The sequence below is a fragment of the Callospermophilus lateralis genome, chromosome 10 (assembly GCF_048772815.1).
Source record: "Callospermophilus lateralis isolate mCalLat2 chromosome 10, mCalLat2.hap1, whole genome shotgun sequence".
In the NCBI taxonomy this organism is placed as follows: domain Eukaryota; kingdom Metazoa; phylum Chordata; class Mammalia; order Rodentia; family Sciuridae; genus Callospermophilus; species Callospermophilus lateralis.
The window spans coordinates 123816185-123836505 of record NC_135314.1 but is presented as its reverse complement, the minus strand read 5'-3'; the positions used below and the strand labels follow the sequence as shown (position 1 = coordinate 123836505).

At 46.9% G+C, this 20321-nt stretch overlaps 1 protein-coding gene across 1 annotated transcript in view; it reads left to right on the top strand.

Moving 5' to 3' along the window:
- Window positions 1-19725, top strand: part of Pccb (propionyl-CoA carboxylase subunit beta) — a 56622-nt gene extending 36897 nt beyond the window's left edge. Inside the window, exons 7-15 of the mRNA XM_076867624.1 lie at window positions 3360-3468; window positions 6511-6631; window positions 8665-8746; window positions 10930-11053; window positions 16803-16910; window positions 17116-17216; window positions 17548-17646; window positions 18559-18658; window positions 19469-19725. Of these exons, the coding sequence (XP_076723739.1) occupies window positions 3360-3468; window positions 6511-6631; window positions 8665-8746; window positions 10930-11053; window positions 16803-16910; window positions 17116-17216; window positions 17548-17646; window positions 18559-18658; window positions 19469-19590 (966 nt within the window). The 3' untranslated portion in view covers window positions 19591-19725. The remainder of the gene's footprint in view (window positions 1-3359; window positions 3469-6510; window positions 6632-8664; window positions 8747-10929; window positions 11054-16802; window positions 16911-17115; window positions 17217-17547; window positions 17647-18558; window positions 18659-19468) is intronic.
- Window positions 19726-20321: the final 596 nt, after the last annotated feature.

Genomic DNA, 20321 nt, shown 5'->3' with positions numbered 1-20321 from the left:
TTTTTGCTTATCTGAGAAAGTCTTTTTAATTTTTTTTTTAGTTATAGTATCTTTATTATTTATTTATTTAACTTATTTTTTATGTGGCTCTGAGGATCGAACCTAGTGCCTCACATGCTAGGCAAATAATCTACCACTGAGCCACAACCCAGCCCTTGAGAAAATCTTTATCTTTTACTTAAAAAAAAAAAAAACAACAACTTATTTTTTAGTTGTAGGTGGACACAATACTTTTTTATTTGTATGTGGTGCTGAGGATGGAACCCAGGGCCTCATGCATGGCCTTGAGGCACATGGTGATAAGGGGCGGGGCATTCTGTAGTCTTAAAAGTCCTGTCTTCCAGTGACCATGGGCCTTGGAGTGTGAACCCTAGGTATTTCTCAGTCCCTTCCCTCTCACCGCTTCCTGGATGGGGATTGGGAGAGAGTTAGGTATTTTCTTTCCTCAGGTCAGTTATCTCTGATAAAACTCCAGCTGGTTAGACTGTAGTTAATGGTGTCTCCTGAGGGCAGATCTTGTTAAGAGGAACAGAATGCTCTACACACTGGTTCAAAATGATCCTTTGTCCCCTCCCCTTGCCAGAAGCAGCAGGAGGGTTTTCACTAATAGTTACTGAGAACCTGGGCAAGTTCTTGGTTCAGTTTTCAAGTACAAGACCCTCAGTCACTAGGCCCTTTTGGAGTATTTATCTTAGATTACCTGCTGAGCCTCTGGTAGCTCCTCAGTGAAGTTCAGGTTCCACTCAGCTCTGGCTCCCCTGGAGGTTTGGACTCAGGATTTCTGCTCTGACAAGCCTCAGTTCTCTGTGTTTGCCTACCTGCCAGTCTCAGATTTTGGAGTGATCTGCCCTGTGATTCCACCTCTCTGATGGATCTAAGAACTCTTGATTTTTCAGTTTGTTCAGCTTTTTACTGGTTAGTAAAAACTTGTGAGTCCAGCTTCTTACATGCTGACTGGCCATTTCCAGTTTAATTGTTCAGAATAGTGCTGCTATGAACATTTGTTTAGAAATTTTGTGGAATTGGGGAGATCTTTCTATCTAGATGTTTCTAGCAAGATTCCAAACAAAGGAACCACAAAAGACTGATACCGTACAAATAACAGACTAAGGATGAGCCTTAGTTTGTAAAAAGTCAGTTGGCTGAGCACCATGGCTTACACCTGTAATCCCAGTTACTCTGGAGGCTGAGACAGGGGGATCTATGTTCAAGGCCAGCCTAGGCACCTTAGTGACACCCTGTCTCAAAAAATAAAAAAGGGATATGGTTCAGTGTAGAGCATCACTGGGTTCAATCCCCAGTACCAACAAACACAAAACCAAATTGCAACAAAACAAAATCTTGTCCACTTGAAAAAATGGGCAAAGAAAATGAATAGTCATTTCAGAGATGACTATAGTAAAATATTTATTGTAGAATTGCTTATTTGACAAAATATTGGAAACAAGTGTCCATCCGTAAGTGACAGTTCAGTTATAATACATGTCCTAATATACTGATCTTATGATCTTCAAGCTACAGTACTATGGTTTAAAAAGAAAACAAATTTGGGAATATTATAGGTATGATACTGTTTGTGTTATAAATGAAAAAGATACTATGTAAGAAAGAAAATGTTTGTTAGTGTTACCAACATCCTAGGCCAGAGGACTGACTCTGCACCTCCCAGAAAACCAAACCCCAAACCCCACCAGATCCTGTCGTTTGCCTCAACACCAAGCAGAAAAAATAAGGGTGAAAAAGCAGGAAAGGAATTTTAATCAACATCCCATATTTGGGAAGGCAAAGTGAAATCCAGTATCTCAGCCCTGTCTTTGGGGTGCTGAAGTGAATTTGAGATTGAAATAGAGGAAGAATCCGGGTGGGGGTGGTGAGAGGCTTGAACTGTTGAGCAGTCTCTGTCCAGCTGTGGCCTGGTTGATCATTCTCTCGGCTCTGGTTCTGCGAGGTGGCTTGAGAGATATCTTTGTCACTGGAGGGGGCAGCTTCCTCTTGCTGCTCAGGGTGTTTATCCATCAGACCTGGGATCCTGGAAGGGGGCAGGCAGCTCAGCTCCCATGAGACATTGCTCCTGCTGTTTCTGGAAGGTGTCCGTCAGTGACTGAAGACTTCTAGGCCCCACTCCAGGGCTGTGAAACAGAATGCTGCAAATATGGCCTCAGACTCAAGAGGGTTGAGATAGGTTTCGGGTTTAGGGCAAATAAACCTTGTATTGCTAGTTTTTAGATGAACACTCCTTAAATGATTAACACGTCTACGTGCTGAGCTCAGCAGTGGCCTGACTCAAAGTTGAGGGTAATAAAGGAGGCAAATACCAAATGAAGGCAGAGGTGCCTGTAACTTTACCCTACTTTCTGCTACCCACTGCACATGTGTAGACCTAAGTGGGGGGTCAATGCTTTCAGCAAAGGCAGCCTCTCTAAGTCCCTGTTACATTAGAAAATAAGAGGACAGATATATGCATATAAATGTATATGTGCGTGTGTGTGTGTGTTGTGTGTGTGTGTGAATGCGCTCATGTGCATGAGTGTCTCTGTAAGGATAAATCAGAAATAGTGGTGTCTTAGGGGAAGGAGATTGGAAGCTTGGAAACAGGCCTGGGATATGGACTTTCTCCTTCCTTCCCCCTCCTCCTCAGTGGTCCTGCTCATGCTAGGCAAATGCTCTACCACTGAACTATGCCCCCAGACCTTTTTATTTTGATACAAGTTCTTGCTAAATTGCCCAGGCTGGCTTCCAACCTGAGATCCTCCTGCCTCAGCCTCCCGAATAGCTGGGATTGCAGGTTTGCACCACTGTACCAGGCTTAGACTTACTTTACACTGTATCCCTTATTCTTGTGTTTAAATTTTTTATAGTGTACCTTTTATCAGCAAAAGCCTGTCACCCTCTGTGTGCCCAAATATTGATTATCAGTGTCTTTAAGTGTCTTCACTTACAGTGATTGGTTGCATACCATCTTAGGGGCCTCAGTTTCCCCAAATGTACATGGGGGTGATATGGTAGGTAGATTTTACTGACATAGTCCTGTGAAGTGTTTAGAAAAGCACTTGGTTCTCAGCAAACTCTGAGTAAAGGTCACCTGTTACTGAGTTCTATGAATGAAGGACCCTGAGATATTCATCACACTGTGAGTTAATTTGAGGAGATAGAACCATGCAACAAAGATTAAAAAAAAAAAAAAATCAGACAAGGAGGCCTGGAAAACTCAGGTCTTCATCTAGATGGGTGTCTGCTCCCAGTCTTGTTCTGCTGTCAAGCCTCTACTTTCCCTGAATTTATCTTCCTGGCGGAGTGAGCTTCAGGATCTGAACTGCTCTGGTGATTTGAGATTGATAGTTCTGGAAATCTGATTTCAGGACACCTCCTACCTATTTATCACTGGCCCTGAAGTTGTGAAGTCTGTCACCAATGAAGATGTCACCCAGGAGGAGCTTGGTGGCGCCAAGACCCACACCACCATGTCAGGTGAGAGGCCCGAGGATGAGCTTACTATATGGGCAAGCAGCCAGGAAGGGGCACCGCCAAAGGGAATGGTGACAGATTTCTAAAAATGTCATTTAGTTGGCCGGACTTACTTGGGGAGATTGTAGTACAGTGTATTGCCTGCAGACATGGAATGAATACTAGGGTGTTATTCATGCTTTTATAAAATTATTTTTGGTGTGGTGCTGGGGATGGAACCCAGGGCCTCACACATGCTGGGCAAGTGCTCTACCACAGAACCACACCCAAGCCCCTGCTGTAATATTCTTTAATTTTAAAACGAATCCTTGGAATGGTGGTCATCAGTAGGTATGATGTATATACGTGCAGTTGAACTTTTAACAAAAAGGTCTGTGACTCCAAAGTTGGAGAATGTCTTAAGAATAGGTAGTGCTTTACCGACTCCCACTGGCCAGGTAGGGTCTTAACATGACGGTCATGACCGTGTGTTCATGAGATTGGTCAGTTACTTACCACTCATGCCACAGTTAAAATGTGTAAAAGTCTGTGCTTTGGCGTTGAAACAAAACATTTTTGTTCCTATAGAAGGCACAAAAACTTTACATGATTCTGATATCAGTGAAGATGCATTATCTCGGGGCATAATGGGCAGTGGTTTCTTTCTCACTGGGGTATAAAATATGTTGAGTCTCGGTGATGTCTTTGGTTTGATAAAATATGCTGTTTACTCTTAATATCAGTGGTATTTAGCGTTTATGGTAGAATATACAGTAGTAAAAATAGAAATTCCATTGACCACAGAAAATTACCACTGAGTTTTCTGTGATACCTCTGCTGTCTTTTGGGCCTGTGAGTGTGAATACAAGATGTGCATCCAAACAGGTGGACGCATGTTCTTTGTTGCCTGTTTTTTTCTTGATAGCTTAAAGTAATGAAGCTCTGCCCATGACATTGGATTTCCTTTGTAACATGATTTTAGGAGTTTTTTTAAAAAATTTATTAATTTTATTCATTTTGGTTGTTGATGAACCTTTATTTTTTATTTATATGTGGTGCTGAGAATTGAACCCAGTGCCTCACACATTTGAGTCAAGCACTCTACTACTGAGCCACAACCCCAGCCCCAAGTTTTTTTTTTTTTTTTTTCAGGATAGTATGCAGTGGTCTTTCAGGGCCTGAGCCCCTTTGAAGGTCTGTGTCTCACGCCTGATCCTGTATCCCATAAGCAAGGTCCAAAGATGCTCTGTGTAGCAGACTCCCATCTTGCTCTCTTTCCTTCCTTCTTGGCATTGGATCACACACTTTCAATAGTTATTTACAATGTGCAGTTGTATGTGTGTGTGTGTTTCTAAATACATTCAGAATTGTATAATCATTCCCACAATTTGGAACATTTTCATCATCCCCAGCACCCCATCACCCCCTGTACCCAATAGCACTCCTACTCTATTGCACCCCACATTCCCTGCCCTAGGCAAAGCAACCATCAGCCCACTTGCTATTAATGTGGATTTGTCTATTGGGATATGTTATATAAACGGAATCCTACAACATGTGCTCTTGTGTGACTTGTGTCTTGCTTAGCATCAGTTGTTTAAGGTTTATCATTTTGTATCATGAATCAATATTTCATTCCTTTGTATGACTGAATAATATTCTAATGAATATTTTTGCAGTATTGGGGATAGAACTTGGGGTCTCACGTGTGCTAGGCAAGTGTTCTACCACTGAGCTTCCTTTCTCCTTTCTACTCCAGCCCTACTGTATTTTATTGTCTGTTGATTAGTTAATGGATGTTTGGGTCATTTCTACTTTTTTCTGCTCTCTTAAGTATACTACTGTAAATGTTTTTATGTGAATGTATGTTTTCATTTCTCTTTGATACATACCTATAAATAGGGTTTCTGAGTGTAATGATAGCACCATATTTAACTTTTTGGAGGAGCTGCCAGACCGTCCTCCAAAGTGGTTGTACTAATTTATAAATACTTCTTGATTGAAATAATTTTATTACATCAATGCTTTTTACTCATTGAATTCAGGAAGCATTGTCCTAGGGGCTGGGAACGCATCTGTGGTCAGAACAGCAACAAGTTCTGCCCATGTGGGGCCTGTGTTCTAGTCGAGAAGATAGATAATAACAAACATTATCAATAAGTACATCTGATAGCATGTCAGAAGGTAATATATAATGTGGAAAAGTAGAACAGGGCAAAGAGGATTGGGGCGGCTGAAGTTTCAAATGGGGTGGGTGGGGTAGGCCTCACTGTGAGGGCAAGGGTTGAGCAGATGGAAGTTCACTTTGGGTGTCTAGGGAGGAGCACTGCAGGCAGCAGGAAGAGTCAATCAAAGGCCCTGGGGTAGGAGAGTGACTATTCCATGGACAGCCAGGAGTAGAGACGTGACATGATTTGACTTAAAAGCTCCCCCTGGCTGCTGTGTAGACAAGAGACCGTAGGGGCAGCGGTGGAAGCAGGGAGTCTGTTGAGGCTGACCTGAGAGTCCTCAGTCACTTGCTGCGCTGCATTCACGGCCTTGTTTGCTGGTCTTTATTTCAGAACGCTCTTCAGGAGCAATGGCTTGATCCCTGGCTAGGGTCAGGTAGTCCCTCCTTTCCCCTCACCATTGTTGAGCACGTCATGGGCCAGGCAGTGGCCTTGCCAGGGGATGGCAGTGATGGGATGCCCTCTAAGGGAGCATCCTGCAGTGAACAGGGCAGCAGGTGTGACAGGGAAGGTGTGAAGAGCCCCCCAACGCACAGAGGTGGAAGTGGAGGGTGGGAGGACAGGAGAGGAGGGGACGTGAGCACAGACCTGAATAAGGAAGGTGTGACCCTGCGGAGTGTGACCCTGCGGAGTGAGAGGGTAGAGCACAGATCCGCCTGTGTGGGTTGCAGCTCAGTCCAAAGGTCGGAGGTGTGCAGTGTCCATCCTTAGCAGAGGATTTGAGGACAGAGCTGTCATCGTGGTCTGCGGCGAGACCCCCAGAGAGGGCGCATGGGCAGGAAGCAGCCTCCTAGTGCCAACCGATGCCCTGGCCCATTAATCCTCCCTGTTTTCTCAGGCGTGGCTCACAGAGCTTTCGAGAATGACGTCGATGCCCTGTGCAATCTGCGGGAGTTCTTCAACTACCTGCCTCTCAGCAGCCAGGACCCGGCTCCCATCCGCGAGTGCCACGACCCCAGGTGGGTGACAGGCTGTCCCGCTTCTCATTTTTCAGGATGGCTTCCCCGTCTGCCCTGACCGGACTTCCAGGATCATTGGGCATTTTGGAGCAGGCTTTGGAGTAGGGTCAGAAGGTCACACCTTCTAGATATGGGGACGGTGGAAGATGTCTGGATGCAAGAGCAAAGAAAGATGATTTTATGCACATCCTGGTAGTTTTTGCTGTATACCTTATAGGGCTGGGGGACCACACATTTTGCTTTCTAAGAGAGTCTTGAGTTGTCCAAACTTAGAGAAGAAAGATTTTTGTTTTGGTGTTGACCTGAAATAAATCAACATGGAGAGACACACATGACTGTGACAGCTTGCCCCTCAGGATACTCGCCCGTGCACACTGTTCTTGCCAGAGGCTGGGAGAGTCCTGGAGCGGGCCTGCTCCTGGCGACCTAGCAAAGACCTCCTTTCCCTCTTGCTTTTTGGGTCACTGCCTGATGTGGGCACCACAGAGACTACAGCTCCCCTCTGTTCCCGTTTCCTCTCCGGATTAGGACTGCCTGTTCTCACATGGCCTGAACTTCAGTGGTCAGGGTTTGGAGTTGTGTGGCCAAGAGCCATTTTTAGACATTACCCTATGGCGTGGACCAAAGCTCCATCTATGGGGCCAGGAACAGGCCAGGGGTGACCTGAAATCATGTCACAAAGGCCCCATTGAGGCCAGCGTGTGTAGTCCTAGAGGGGAGGGTTGCTCAGGGCCCAGAAACTATAGACGTAGCCCTCTTTGTGAATGCGTGTGCGGTTGGCCTTCTTGAAGGGTTGGGGGTCTTTTGAAGGTGTTCTGGTCCCGTGGCCTGCGTTGGTCCAGGGCGGCTGTGTGTGTAGAGGAAAGTGAAGGAGGACTTCTCATCAGGGCCACGCCTAGCACAGAGAAGGGCTCTGGGAGCTGGGCTTGTTGAGCAGGTGGCCTGACCAAGGCCACATCTTGGGGTCACTGTAGCCTCTGAATGTCTGCACAGAACAAGAAGGGCTGAGAGTGATGGAGAGAGGAGGTTGGGGGGTCTAAACTGCTGAGTTCTCTGGGTGGTGGGAGTGGGCTCTGGCTTGGCCTCCCTCCCGGGCCACCTGATGCAGGCAGGAGTCATAGTCGTGTCTCAGTCTATGGGGCTGCTTTTTTTTCTTTCTTTCAGTCCTGGGGTTGAACTCAGGCATGTTCTACCCCTGAGATACATTCCCACCCCTTTTTATTTTGAGACAGGGTCTGACCAAGTTGCCCAGGCTGACCTTGAGCTTGCATTCCTTCTGCCTTAGTCTCCTGAGTAGCTGGGATCGCAGGTGTGTACCACCGTGCCCAGTATGGTGTAGTTTTGCTTCTTTTGTCTTTTTTTTCCTGTATTTTTTTAGTTGTTGATGGACCTTTATTTTATTTATTTATATGTGGTGCTGAGAATTGAGCCCAGTGCCCCACACATGCTAGGCAAGTCTACCACTGAGTCCCAGCCCAGCCCAGCGGCTTTGCTTCTTAAAGATGCTCCAGCAGGTCAGCCTTCCCGTGGGGAAAGGGAACCCTTGGTGATTTCTGCAGAACTCTGACTTTGTCTCTTGCTTTTTTTTTTTTTTTAAAGGATTTTTTTTTAAATATTTATTTTTCAGTGGACACAACATCTTTGTTTGTATGTGGTGCTGAGGATCGAACCCGGGCCGCACGCATGCTAGGCAAGCGCGCTACCGCTTGAGCCACATCCCCAGCCCCTTGCTTTTAATCTTTCAGGATGTTAGATTGGGCTCTCACTGTCTGTCCCTCCGGTGAACTTTAGTGCCTCACAGTATTTAGACTATAGGAGGTACGCAGAAGTTGAAAAGAATCACCTTCAGGGGGATAAGGTCATTTGTTCTTCTGAAAAGAAACAGGACAATCTCCAGGGTTGGTGTTGGACTCATCAAGCCCAGCAGGGACAGAACTAGCCTAGTCCCCACGCTGAGCCTCTCCTGTTTCCTTCCCCACCTCCCACCTGCGGAAGGTCACTGGCTCTCTTGACTGTGTGTGCCTCTTTCCTAGTGACCGCCTGGTTCCTGAGCTCGATACCATTGTTCCTTTGGAATCGACCAAAGCCTACGACATGCTGGACATCATCCACTCGGTGAGTGCTGTGCCTCCTGGCTTCCTGCCCTCGCCCAGCCATATCCGTGGTCAGTGTACTTTGGCCGAGTGGGGAAGTGTTGGAGCTGGCCTTGGTGTCAGCCGCACAGGGTGGGCACTGAGAGGCCATTGATGGTGTGTTCTGGGAAGAGCTGGTGGCAGTAGACGTCCTGATGGTGCCGATGGACTTGGGGGCTGGAGGTGGAGGAGCCAGCTGGGCCAGCTGGCTGGAGTGGGGTGGGGATGGTCCTTGTCATGGACCTTTGTTAGGGACCTTATACTCAGGCTGCCTTGTCTTTTTAGAGAAAGGGGAGTCTATGGGGTGTCCTGTGATAAGATCAGGATGTGCATGTGGAAGTCTATGGTGAACAGTACCATTGGTACCTTTTTCTTGTTGTATAGATTTTTGAGTCATTGAGGAAAAGGGACAGCGTCAGGCACATTGGGGGCACTTGTAGATGATGATCATCTTCCTCACGTGCATGGCCCTTAGCAGTCCTTGCTAACAAAGGCACATGGGTATCTCTGCAGGCTCAGCCCATCCCAGGGCCTGGCTCTGCTGGCCACATGTTCCTCCTCCTGGCCCTTGCTTTGGGGAGCTCGCAGGGCTCAGCAGCTATGGCCAGACGCAGGTTAGATGGACAAAAAGAAGACACAGGAGAACTAAATACCGAAATACCGTTCACCAGTCGGTAGATCTTACAGATCTAGTTCAGACTTTATAAATCTTATTCTCAAGTACACAGGAAGCATTCACAAAAGCTGATCAGAAAGAAAATGTTAAATTCCAGAGAGAAAAAATATTACAACACTGCTTACAACTCGGAATTTGTGACAGCTAAAAGAAAAGCTGATGTAGGAAATAGTAACTGTAATTACTAGAGAATAGTAACTTTAAGGTATGAATATAAATAGAGCATGAAGGGAACATGAGGAATAGCAATTGAAAAAGAAGATATTTAGGGGCTGGGCCATGTCTGTAATCCCAACAGCCTGGGAAGCTGAGGCAGGAGGATTGCGAGTTCAAAGCCAGCCTCAGCCTTTAGCAAAGTCCTGAACAACTTAGAGACCCTGTCTCTAAACAAAACATAAAAAATGGGCTGGGGATGTGGCTCATGGTTAAGTGCCCTTGGGTTCAAGCTGCTGTAGTGGGAGGAAAAAACAAAAAACAATTCAACAAAAAACCCCCCAAGAAATTTAAAAATCATAAGACTAGATGAGTTGAGCCATCTGTTTGGAAAGTAGAGTGTAACAGACATTGGCCCATCACAGGCAGAAAGTGTAAGAGGACTAAACTCCATGGAAGGAAGGAATTCACGAAAAAGTCCTGGGCCCACTTTCCTGTGAGACCGTCTTTCAGTCCTGGGGTTGAACCCAGCCATGTTCTACCACGGAGATATATCCCCACCCCTTTTTATTTTGAGACAGGATCTGACTGACCAAGTTGCCAGGCTGGCCTTGAGCTTGCAGTCTCCTGAGTAGCTGGGATCACAGGCGTGGAATAACAGACCAGTGAAAGACCCACTTTCTGAGACCTTCATGAACTCTACCTAGGCGATGTTACATAATTCTTGGAGAGAAGAGAAAGTTAGAAAACCACATTATCTTGTCATCCCAGCAACTTGGGAGCCTGAGGCAGGAGGATGACAACTTAATAACTTAGACCCAATCTCAAAAATTAGAAAGGGTTGGGGTTGTAGCTTGGTGATAGAACAGATGAGCTTTAGTAAAATGCTAATAAATGAGGAATCTGGGTGAAGGATTCGTGAGTGTTTTTTGCAGCGGGTTTTTGTTGCTTGGTCCTGGAGATCTGCTGGGGTCACTGGCACGCTGGGTGGGTGCTGTGCTGCTGAGCTACTGCCAGCTCCTGTACCGTTTCTGAAAATTTTATGTAAGTTTGAAATGATTTCAAAACCCAAAGGTAAAAACAAATTGTCATGAATAATTCCAGATTCAAATTGTCCAATTTTAGAACCCGTGGAGCAGCCACACTGCGGGGGCGAGTTTCCCACCCCTCCCCTGGGGTAGGCCACTGCCCCCCACCCCCCGGGGGAGGAGCTGTGTCCTGGTGGAGTGGAGCTGTCCAGCTCTATGACTGGAACAGGAGTGTCTTGCTCTGTGTTGCAGCTGCGTCTTGTACTTGTTTCTCTCATTTTGAGCTCAGGAGTAAATTTATTTCTACAGATTGTGGATGAGCGAGAATTTTTCGAGATCATGCCCAATTATGCCAAGAACATCGTTGTTGGCTTTGCGAGAATGAACGGGAGGACCGTTGGAATTGTTGGCAACCAGCCCAAGGTGGCCTCAGGTAGGATGGGAAGATCTCATAAACCTTGCCAGGGCTACCCAGACAGGGCATCCTGTCTGCCCTTTCCTCTGACATGTCCTTTCGTGACCAGAAGAAAAACTCAAGTGGTTGTCGTCACATCAGTTTTTCTTTTAATTTTTTATTTTTTTCAGTTCCTCTTTTGATACTAAATATCTTCATCATGGCTCCTTGTGTACTTCCCCCTGTGTAAGGGTGTGTAGATGACCCTTCTTCTTAGCTTGCAGGGTCTTTAATTTTTAGAGGCTGGCTTTGTGCCCTGCCATTACATACCTACATCATCATCTGCTAAACCGTGAGCTCTGAGGGGAGGGGTGTTGGTGTCCTATCCACTGTCGTCTCCACCACCTTGAGCACTGCCCCTGGGTACACAGTATGTGACAGTGGCATCTTGCTGTGACTCTTCCACAGCTTTCTAAAGGTGATGGACCCGAGTGACAGCCAGGGGGTAGGGACTCTGTGGGTGTGTGCTAGGTGGGGATGGTGGGGGTGGGGACTGGGGGACTGCTTTCCTCTTCACAGTTTCCCTCTTAGTATTTGTTTTTATTTTTGTACTGGGGATTGAACCCAGAGGTGCTCGGCCACTGAGCCCCTCCCCCTGCCCTTTTTGTTTTGAGACAGGGTCTTGCTAAATTGCTGAGGCTGGCCTTGAACTTGGAATTCTCCTGCCTCAACCACCCAAGTAACTGGGATTTTAGGATTTGAATCCCTGTGTTGGAAGAACTTGCCCTCCCTTATTTACCCAGCCTAATCTGTTATTTTTGCCACGGCAGTTTTCCTAGAATGTCATATGGTCGGAATCCTCTAGTATACAGCCCTTTCAAATTGACTTCTTTCACTTATTAATGTTTTTAAGGTTTTTCTGATTCATTTTGTGACTTAATAGCTTCTCCCTTTTAATGTTGCATGATAGTTCATTATCTGGGTGTACCACAGTTTATCCATTCATGTACAGCACAGTGTTGATTTTGCTTCCTTCCAAGTTTTGACTTGAGTAAAGCTGCCACAAGCCTTCACGTGCAGGTTTTTCTTAGATGTACATTTCTACTCTGCACACACGTATGTGTACACGTATGGTTCTGGAGATTGAATCCAGGGCCTTGTGTATGTTAAGCCTGAGCTTTTATACTAGGCTACATTCCCAGCCCAGTTTTGAACTCATTTGGGTAAATGCCAAGGAGGCTGATTGTTGGATTGTGTGGCAAGGGCATATTTAGTTTTATAAGAAACCACCAAACTTCCAAAGTGACTCATTGGTTTAGCGTTTCTGTCTGCAGGTTCCTCTTGTTCCACATCCCTCGCCAGCTTTGCTTCTGTCATTGTTCTGGATTTTGGCCATTCTGATGGGTGCTTCTCGATCTGCGATTTCCTAATGATGTGAAGTTGAGCATCTTTTCATATAACTCATCTGTTTATCTTTTTTGATGAGGTATCTGTTCAGGTCTTTTGCTCATTTTGCTTCATATCAGTATATTAAAGTTCAAATAACTTTGTGCTGATTATCGCTAGTTTAATCACAAACAAACTTTTTGAGATTTACCTTCCACAAACCTTCTGCAACTTACTTAAACATTCAAAACTTCTTAATATCCTTAGTTTTGTCCTCTTTCATTTTGGACGTTAGCACAAGAATATTACTTCACCAGACAAAATACTTTCTTATCCAGAAACATCTCTTTTACCTTTTAATTTTCCATACTAAAATATATTTCCATACATATAACTTTCTCTTATCTTTTCTAGTTTTGGACCCTTTCTTAAATTCATATACTGAGACAGACCTTATGAATGTTATCTGTGCATTTAATTTACACAAGATGTTTTATCTCAAGAGAGGGTTAGACAGTCCAGCATATACAAAAAAAATATATATATGCCTTAATCATTTTCTCCCATTCAAGGAGTTAGAGCACTGGATACTTTTGAGCCTGACCTGTGTCCATTATTATTATCACATGTCACCAACTCTCATGTTCCCCACTCTCAGTTGTGCCCAGAGGCTCCTTTGGGGCCTCTTCCTTATACTAGGCATATTGGCACCCACTGGAGGAGGCCCTTTCCATCCTTTTCTTTAGGCTCCTTGAGATCCCTTTGAGAGGCTGCCTACAAAACACAGGTGGGCCTTCGTTTCTGCCTTTTTCTTTTCTGGGTGCAGTTATTTATTTGACCAGTCTCCCCAAGCCATTAGTTTGATGGGATACTATTACAGCAAGAACTGCTTTGACCCAGTGTGAATATCCCCTGCCCAAATGGGGTGTCCTGTCAGATCTTAAAAGGGGAGACTATTCCTGTCTCCAAGTCATAAGCTGACAGTGCTGAAACCTCCTGCCACAGCAGCCTCCAGCCCCAGGGCCAGGGCAGAGGCCAGGTTCTCTTTGGCCATTTTTCTATAGCCCAGGCAGCTTTTCTGGAATTTTTTTCCCAGTATAGGGCCGGTGTCTTTTACCCACAGTGAGATGATCTGTGGCTGCCTGGGGCCAGGCCGAGAGACAGTGCTAGGACTGCCAGCCCTGGATTTAGAAGACTGAAATCTTTTTTTTAATGCTTTCTTCTGGTGTCCTGCTATTCTTGCCCACCAGAGGCATGCCTTTTGACACCTTCAGCTTATTTCTTGACAGTTCAGCCTCTTATCACGCTCCTGCATCAGTGCCTGTGCACACAGAACCCCTGACAGACCAACTTCAATGACAGAATGGTATAATAATCCAGAAAAACCATTTAAAGCCCAGATTATATTATAGCAAACCCTCTTTCTCTAGGCAGGTTTATCCCTATAGGTGGCCCATGCAGCCAAGATCTCTCTGCTCCAGAGACTAATGGTAAGATCAGTGTGGCATGGCTTTTGTCTTAAAGGGCCAGTAACAGACAAACAAACAAACAAACAAACAAAAAAACTAGACCAAGAGGATCACTGAAACCAGGGCTGATAGATGGGAACCTTTAAAACAGACAGACCACATGTATAAATTTCTTCCACATACTTTACCTTTCTCAGACCAACTCCAACTGCAAGATTGTATGATAATGTAGAAATCTACTTAAAAGCTACATTATTACAGTAAAACATTATCTTAGACTGACTTACAGATGGTCCTTTCTTCAACTCACTTTAACTCTGACAGATCAACTCAAATTTGTACAAAAAAGAAAGAGAGACAACTGGAGAAGAGCCCCAAAACCAAGGCTGACTAATATGAGCCTTTAAATTAACCAGCCAAGATCTTTCCCAGGAGACCACCTATATGATCAGTGCAGTACTGGCCATGTCTTAAAAAGGGCAGATTCGAACAGGACAGCCAGCCAGAGGGAATTCCCACGCCCAAGGCCAAGGCCAACAAACAGGTAAGAACCTAGAACAGATCAGAAGGGAGTACACATCCCTGGGTTCTTGAGTCCCACTTAACCGTGACTCCTACACCACCAGTGGCACACAGATGTCCCCAGAAATAGAGACCACATGTTCCCACAAAGAGGAATCAGGGGTCTTGGAGTGCACACAGGAGGACTTGCCAGGTGGCCAAAGTTATTGTGACTTTCCTGAGTTCAGTTTCCTTTTTCTCAAAGTGGACCATGATGGAGTGACCTGTGCCGTTCAGGGAGAGAAGGCAGGAGCTCCCCAAAGCAAAACGAGCTTCGGCAGCTGCTGGGATGGTCCCTCGGTCCCTCCCTGTAGTCACAGGAACAGCTCCTCTGGTTCACCCATTTCCTGACTCTCCTGCAGGTGGCTCTCAGCAAGCTCCTCAGCATGCAGTGGGGTTCCTTCCGTAGAGAACCAGGCCTGCTCAAGAAAGCTGGGATTGCTCCCGGGTCCCATCTGGGTCGCCAAATATTGCCAAAAGCTTGGTCCTTGTCCTCAATGCCAATCCAGTAATGAAAACATGGTTTTGAGAAAAAGGAAAAAGAAGGTTTATTCCTTTGCTATCAAGGAGAAACACAGGGGTCTCCTGCCCCAAAGGCTGGGATTCTTCAGATGCTATTTCTTAAAATTATCTCGATCCCATTTTCTCAGTCTTCTCCTCCTGGTCCCACGCTGTGTAAGTTGGTCCACTTGGTGGTGTCCCTTTAGGTCCCTGAGGCCTGTTCACAAATTTCATTTTTCTCACTGCTGCTGCTAAGGTATTGTAATTTTAGTTGTTTGTTCTTCATATTCCCTGATCTTTCTTCTGCTGTCCAGATCTTCTGTCGAGCAGGAGAATGGAATGAATTTTTTCATTTTTAGTTATTATACTTTTTTAGCTCCAGAATTTTAGTTTTATTTATAAATATAAATAATCGTATTATTTCTTTTGCTTTCCTGCTTTCTTTCTTTTTTGTTGTTGTTTTGGTACCAGGGATTGAACTCAGGGGCACTTGACCACTGAGCCACATCCTCAGCCCTATTTTGTAATTTTCATTTAGAGACGGGGTCTCACTGAGTTGCTTAGTGCCTCACTCTGCTGAAGCTGGCTTTGAACTCACGATCCTCCTGCCTCAGTCTCCTGAGGTGCTGGGATTATAGGCATGTGCCGCTGCACCCATCTCTTTCTTGTTTTGGTAATAGGGGTTGAACTTAGGGGTGCTCTATCACTGAGCTGCATCCCCAGCACTTTTTATGTATTTATATTTTCTGAGACAGGATCTCATTAAGTTGCTGAGGCTGGCCTCAATCTTGTGATTCTGCTGCCTCAGCCTTCTGAATTGTTGGGATTACAGGCATGCACCACTGCACCTGTCCCGGATGTGAATTCTTTCTAGGTATATGTACCACATGTATTTTTTTTTCCTGGTCTGTGACTTGTCTATTCATTTTCTTAATGGTGTTTTTTCTTTTCTTTTTTTTTTTTTTTGATGCATAGATTTTCAGAAAATTGATGAAGTCCTGTTTTTCTGTGTTTTTGTTTCATTCTCTTTATCAGGTTCCATTCTTTTCCCTCATTATCTGCTAGTTTTTAACTGTGAGGGGATATTGCCCTTTGTCAGGTATTTATTGAGATAGTTGTCGAAAAAATTTTTCTCCATTATTTAATCGTTTTATTGGTTTTCACGTGTTAAAACCAACCTTGAACTCCTTTGGTAAGCCCTATTTGGTCTTGGTGTGCTACTGGTTATATATTGCTGAGTTCGATTTAGTGATATACTTTACTTAAAAGGTAAGGGTCTTTACTCCTGTGTCCAGGAGGGATGTTGGTCTGTGTCCTTCTCTCTCTGGGCCCTACACTATTTCAGCATTGGGGTCCTGCTGGCCTCAGGGAGTAGGTTGGAGGCTCCCCCCGGGGGAGGTTCCCTGACTTGGGCTCTCACTCTGTGCCATTTGTAGATGCCATGCACTCGGTCCTCCTGACTCTGCTTGGGAACATGCTATCCCTGTTTGCAGGCGAAGCTTCCCCTGAGGATACATAGCTGTAAATCGCGGAGCCAGAGGCTGATGCTAAGCCCCAAGGACTCTCCTGGCCAGCCACTGGCTGATCACTGTCACTGATGTTCCCACCGGGGCATGCCAGGGCTGTGTCCAGCAAGGGAGCCTCTGAGTTGAGGTTACTCCTGGGCCTTCTTTGGCAAGTGCCAGGCTTGTTCTCCATCCTCCTTGTTTTTCTGGGAGCATGAGGGTTCCTTGGTACCCTTGAGAATGAGACTGTGGAGCTTCACAGAAACCAGCTCTGGATGGGAGGTGAGGACGTACTGTCTGGGTTGGAACTGGAATTGCCCAGAAGCTCAGCATGGTCGCTCTCTCTTTCTGTCTCTGTCTCTCTAGGGTGCTTGGACATTAATTCATCTGTGAAGGGGGCTCGTTTCGTCAGATTCTGTGATGCGTTCAATATTCCCCTCATCACCTTTGTCGACGTCCCTGGCTTTCTTCCTGGTGAGTCACTGGCAGAGGTTGGGGCCAGGACAGGGGGCTTTGCCCAGTGATGGAGGATCATTTGCGCCGTCTCTCAAGGATTCGTGACTTCTGCATATTCTGGCTTCCAGGAGATAAGGCTGTGTGAGGGTAGCTGGGTGTCCCTCTCCGGGGTGCACACCTGTGAGGCTCTCCTGTGTGACCCTGACTCTTCCTCATGACCCAGGTACAGCGCAGGAGTACGGGGGCATCATCCGGCACGGCGCCAAGCTTCTCTACGCATTTGCTGAAGCAACTGTTCCCAAAGTCACCGTCATCACCAGGAAGGTGAGGCCCTCACACTGGAGACATGACCCCACTCAGCCTCCAGCAGCCTGGCCTGGCATCACCAGGGCTGGCTGCGGTCATCTTGTGCCTCCCTGTGAAGGAGGAGCCTTCCCCCTCTGCAGCCGTGTCGGGGTCCTTCCAGAGGGAACAGCAGAGGTGGGAGGAGGCCAGGACCAACTGCCTGATTGGGAAAGGCCCCTGGCCTTGGCCTCCCAGACCCCAGGAGGGCTCTTCTTATTCTCCATCCCCATGTCACCTGGTTTCCTGGCTCTCTCAGGGTGTGATCTGGTTGTCTCAGGCTCTAATGTTGTGCGTTTGGGTCTGTCCTTAGGCCTACGGCGGTGCCTATGATGTCATGAGCTCGAAGCACCTTCTTGGTGACACCAACTATGCCTGGCCCACAGCCGAGATCGCTGTCATGGGAGCCAAGGTGAGGGCCACCAGCTCGCCCCTCTCCTGGGCCATGGACTGACTGTACCCTCCGAGCATAGCTGGGACATGGTGGAACGAGGCTGTGGCCCCTGGATGGGCCAGGACTGGAGGGAGTGGGGCTGAGTCCTTGGCCAGTCTCTTTCCTGGGCCTCTGAGGCCAGTCTGCCTCCATCAGGCACATGCTGGTGTCTTTGGAGCAGGGAGGGCGAGGCAGGTGAGAGGAGAGGAGTGGAACCGGCCAGAGGGACTTTAAGGATGTGATAAAAGGGAAGAGGACCGAGTCCCCTGAACTGACCGTGGAGAGCTTGGACACCCCACCCCCACCCCAGCCCCCAGGGGGTACCCCAGAGCCCTTCTTTCAGCTCATGAGAAGCTAACCTCAGGTTCTGATCCTGGTACAGGTACTTCCTGTTGCTTGACCCAGTCCCCGCCCCCTCCTTGATTTGAAAGAGCTACTGGGTGGAGCCAGATAAACCCCTAGGGTCCCCAGGGGTGGACCGACCGGTGCTGACCTGGAAGCCAGGCCCTTGCCATCTGCAGCTTAGCCGGTGCTGTCTGCGCCAGTGTGTGCTCAGGGCTCAGGGTAGCAGAGAAGGAAAATGACACTTTTAATCCCTTTGATTCAGCGGATGATGAATTTACAGGTGGGAAAGAGGCTGGATATCTTGGCCTCAAAGGACGCGGAGTGGGGGTGGGAGAGGGTAGGATGGGGTTAGGCCCCGTCCTGTGAATCTTGGAGTCCCGGTGGTTGACCCCAGGCAGGGCCCGTGCCTGTGCTCTGGCCTCTGGAGCTGACACTTCCCTCCAGTGCTCTCTGATTTGCCAAGTTTGCAGCCACACAGTTATGAGTTTACCGTCTGCTTGGGTCTGGGACCCTGTGCCAATAAGCTGGTCACCCCTCTCCTGACAGGGTGCTGTGGAGATCATCTTCAAAGGGCACGCGGACGTGGATGCTGCCCAAAGAGAGTACATCGAGAAGTTTGCCAACCCCTTCCCTGCAGCAGTGAGAGGTGGGGACGGCAGGGAGGGCAGCCTGGCCCACCCGGTGGCTCACCTGGGGCTCTGTGGTGCAAGGTGGCTCAGTGTGTGGTGGGCACTGGCTATTGGCCACACTCTGCCCACATGGCCTGTCACCCTTAATGAGCCTCATCCAAACTTCTTTGCATGGGTCCCAAGGGTACCAGAAGGACGAGGGGGAGCTGCAGGATCCCCTGAACCCTAGGTTTGGAGGTTGCCAGAGTCACTTTTTTTTTTAAGATGTTTTTTTGCAACATCTTTATTCTATTTATGTAATTTTATGTGGTGCTGAGGATCGAACCCAGGGCCTCACACGTGCTAGGCAAGCGCTCAGCCACGGAGCTACAGCCCCAGCCTGCCAGTCACTTTTGCATGTTTTATTGGCCACTCAAATCACAAGGCCAGGGAAATAAGTAGAATCTGCCTCTTGGTGGGAGAAGCAGCAGTTATATTGCAGAAGGACTTGTTTATAGGGAGGGGAGAATTGTTGTAGCCATCTTTGAAAATATAGATATGTTTTCTTAGTTTCATTTCCCATTGAATTCATCTTGTCAGGGTGGAGGCCTTGGAGCAGGCTGGGGAGGGAGTTGGATTTCCTTTTTCTTGCCAAGTGCTCCTAGGTTAGAAATCGGGGATCTGCCAGAAAAACAGGCAAGCCCTGGGGTACAGGGGAGGGTCACAGGACCCAGCACCTCCATGCCAGATTGGGCCCTGCTCATATCGTTGGCCCTGAGGCTGCGCCCAAGGCCTGGGTGGGATAGCATCATGGGGCACCCGGTGATCTCCTTCCTGTCCTTTGCCAGGGTTTGTGGATGACATCATCCAGCCCTCCTCTACTCGTGCCCGAATCTGCTGTGACCTGGATGTCTTGGCCAGCAAGAAGGTACAGCGTCCTTGGAGGAAGCATGCAAATATTCCATTGTAAACAAATCAAAGTGCTGAGTTACTCTCTGGCCATTTGTAGCCCAGCCCTGCCATATGCATTCACGAAAATCTGGGACTCTAAATACAAGTAATAATTTGAAATAGTTAAGTTTATTAAATTCTAAGAATATCTCATTTGTGCCTTACTGTAAAATTATTTGCTTTATTAAAAATCTTGATTGGTATTTTTTTGAGTATCAATTTCATTTTTCATGGCGGAAGTCTGGAAAACCAAGGAAACTGGAAAGAAAACAGGGTAGAGTATTACCACCTAGAGCCAGCTGGTCTTCATGTGGCACAAGGGTCTGGGTGTGGTGAGTGTTCCCCAGAGGCTCATGTGCTGGAGTTGGGTTCTCAATGTAGTGATGTTGGGGGGCTGGACCTTTGAGAGGTGGGATCTAGAGGTTCAGCCTCCCAGCGTCACTGAGATGATGTCATTTGAGGGTGTGTTGTCAAAGGGATTGTGGGATCTCAGTGTCTCTCTCACTTCCTCTTTGGTGATATGATCTCCTGTCACGGGCTCCTATTCATGTGACTCAACCAACAGGGACTTCCCCTTCTGTCTCTCTCTCTGTTGCTATAGATACAGTAGAATGCACAGGCTTCTCTACCCCTGAGCTGTATTCCCAGCCCTTTTGATTTTTTTTTTAAGATATTTTTTTATTTTTAAAGAAAGAGTGAGAGAGAGTGAGAAAGAGGGAGAGAGAGAGAATTTTAATATTTATTTATTTT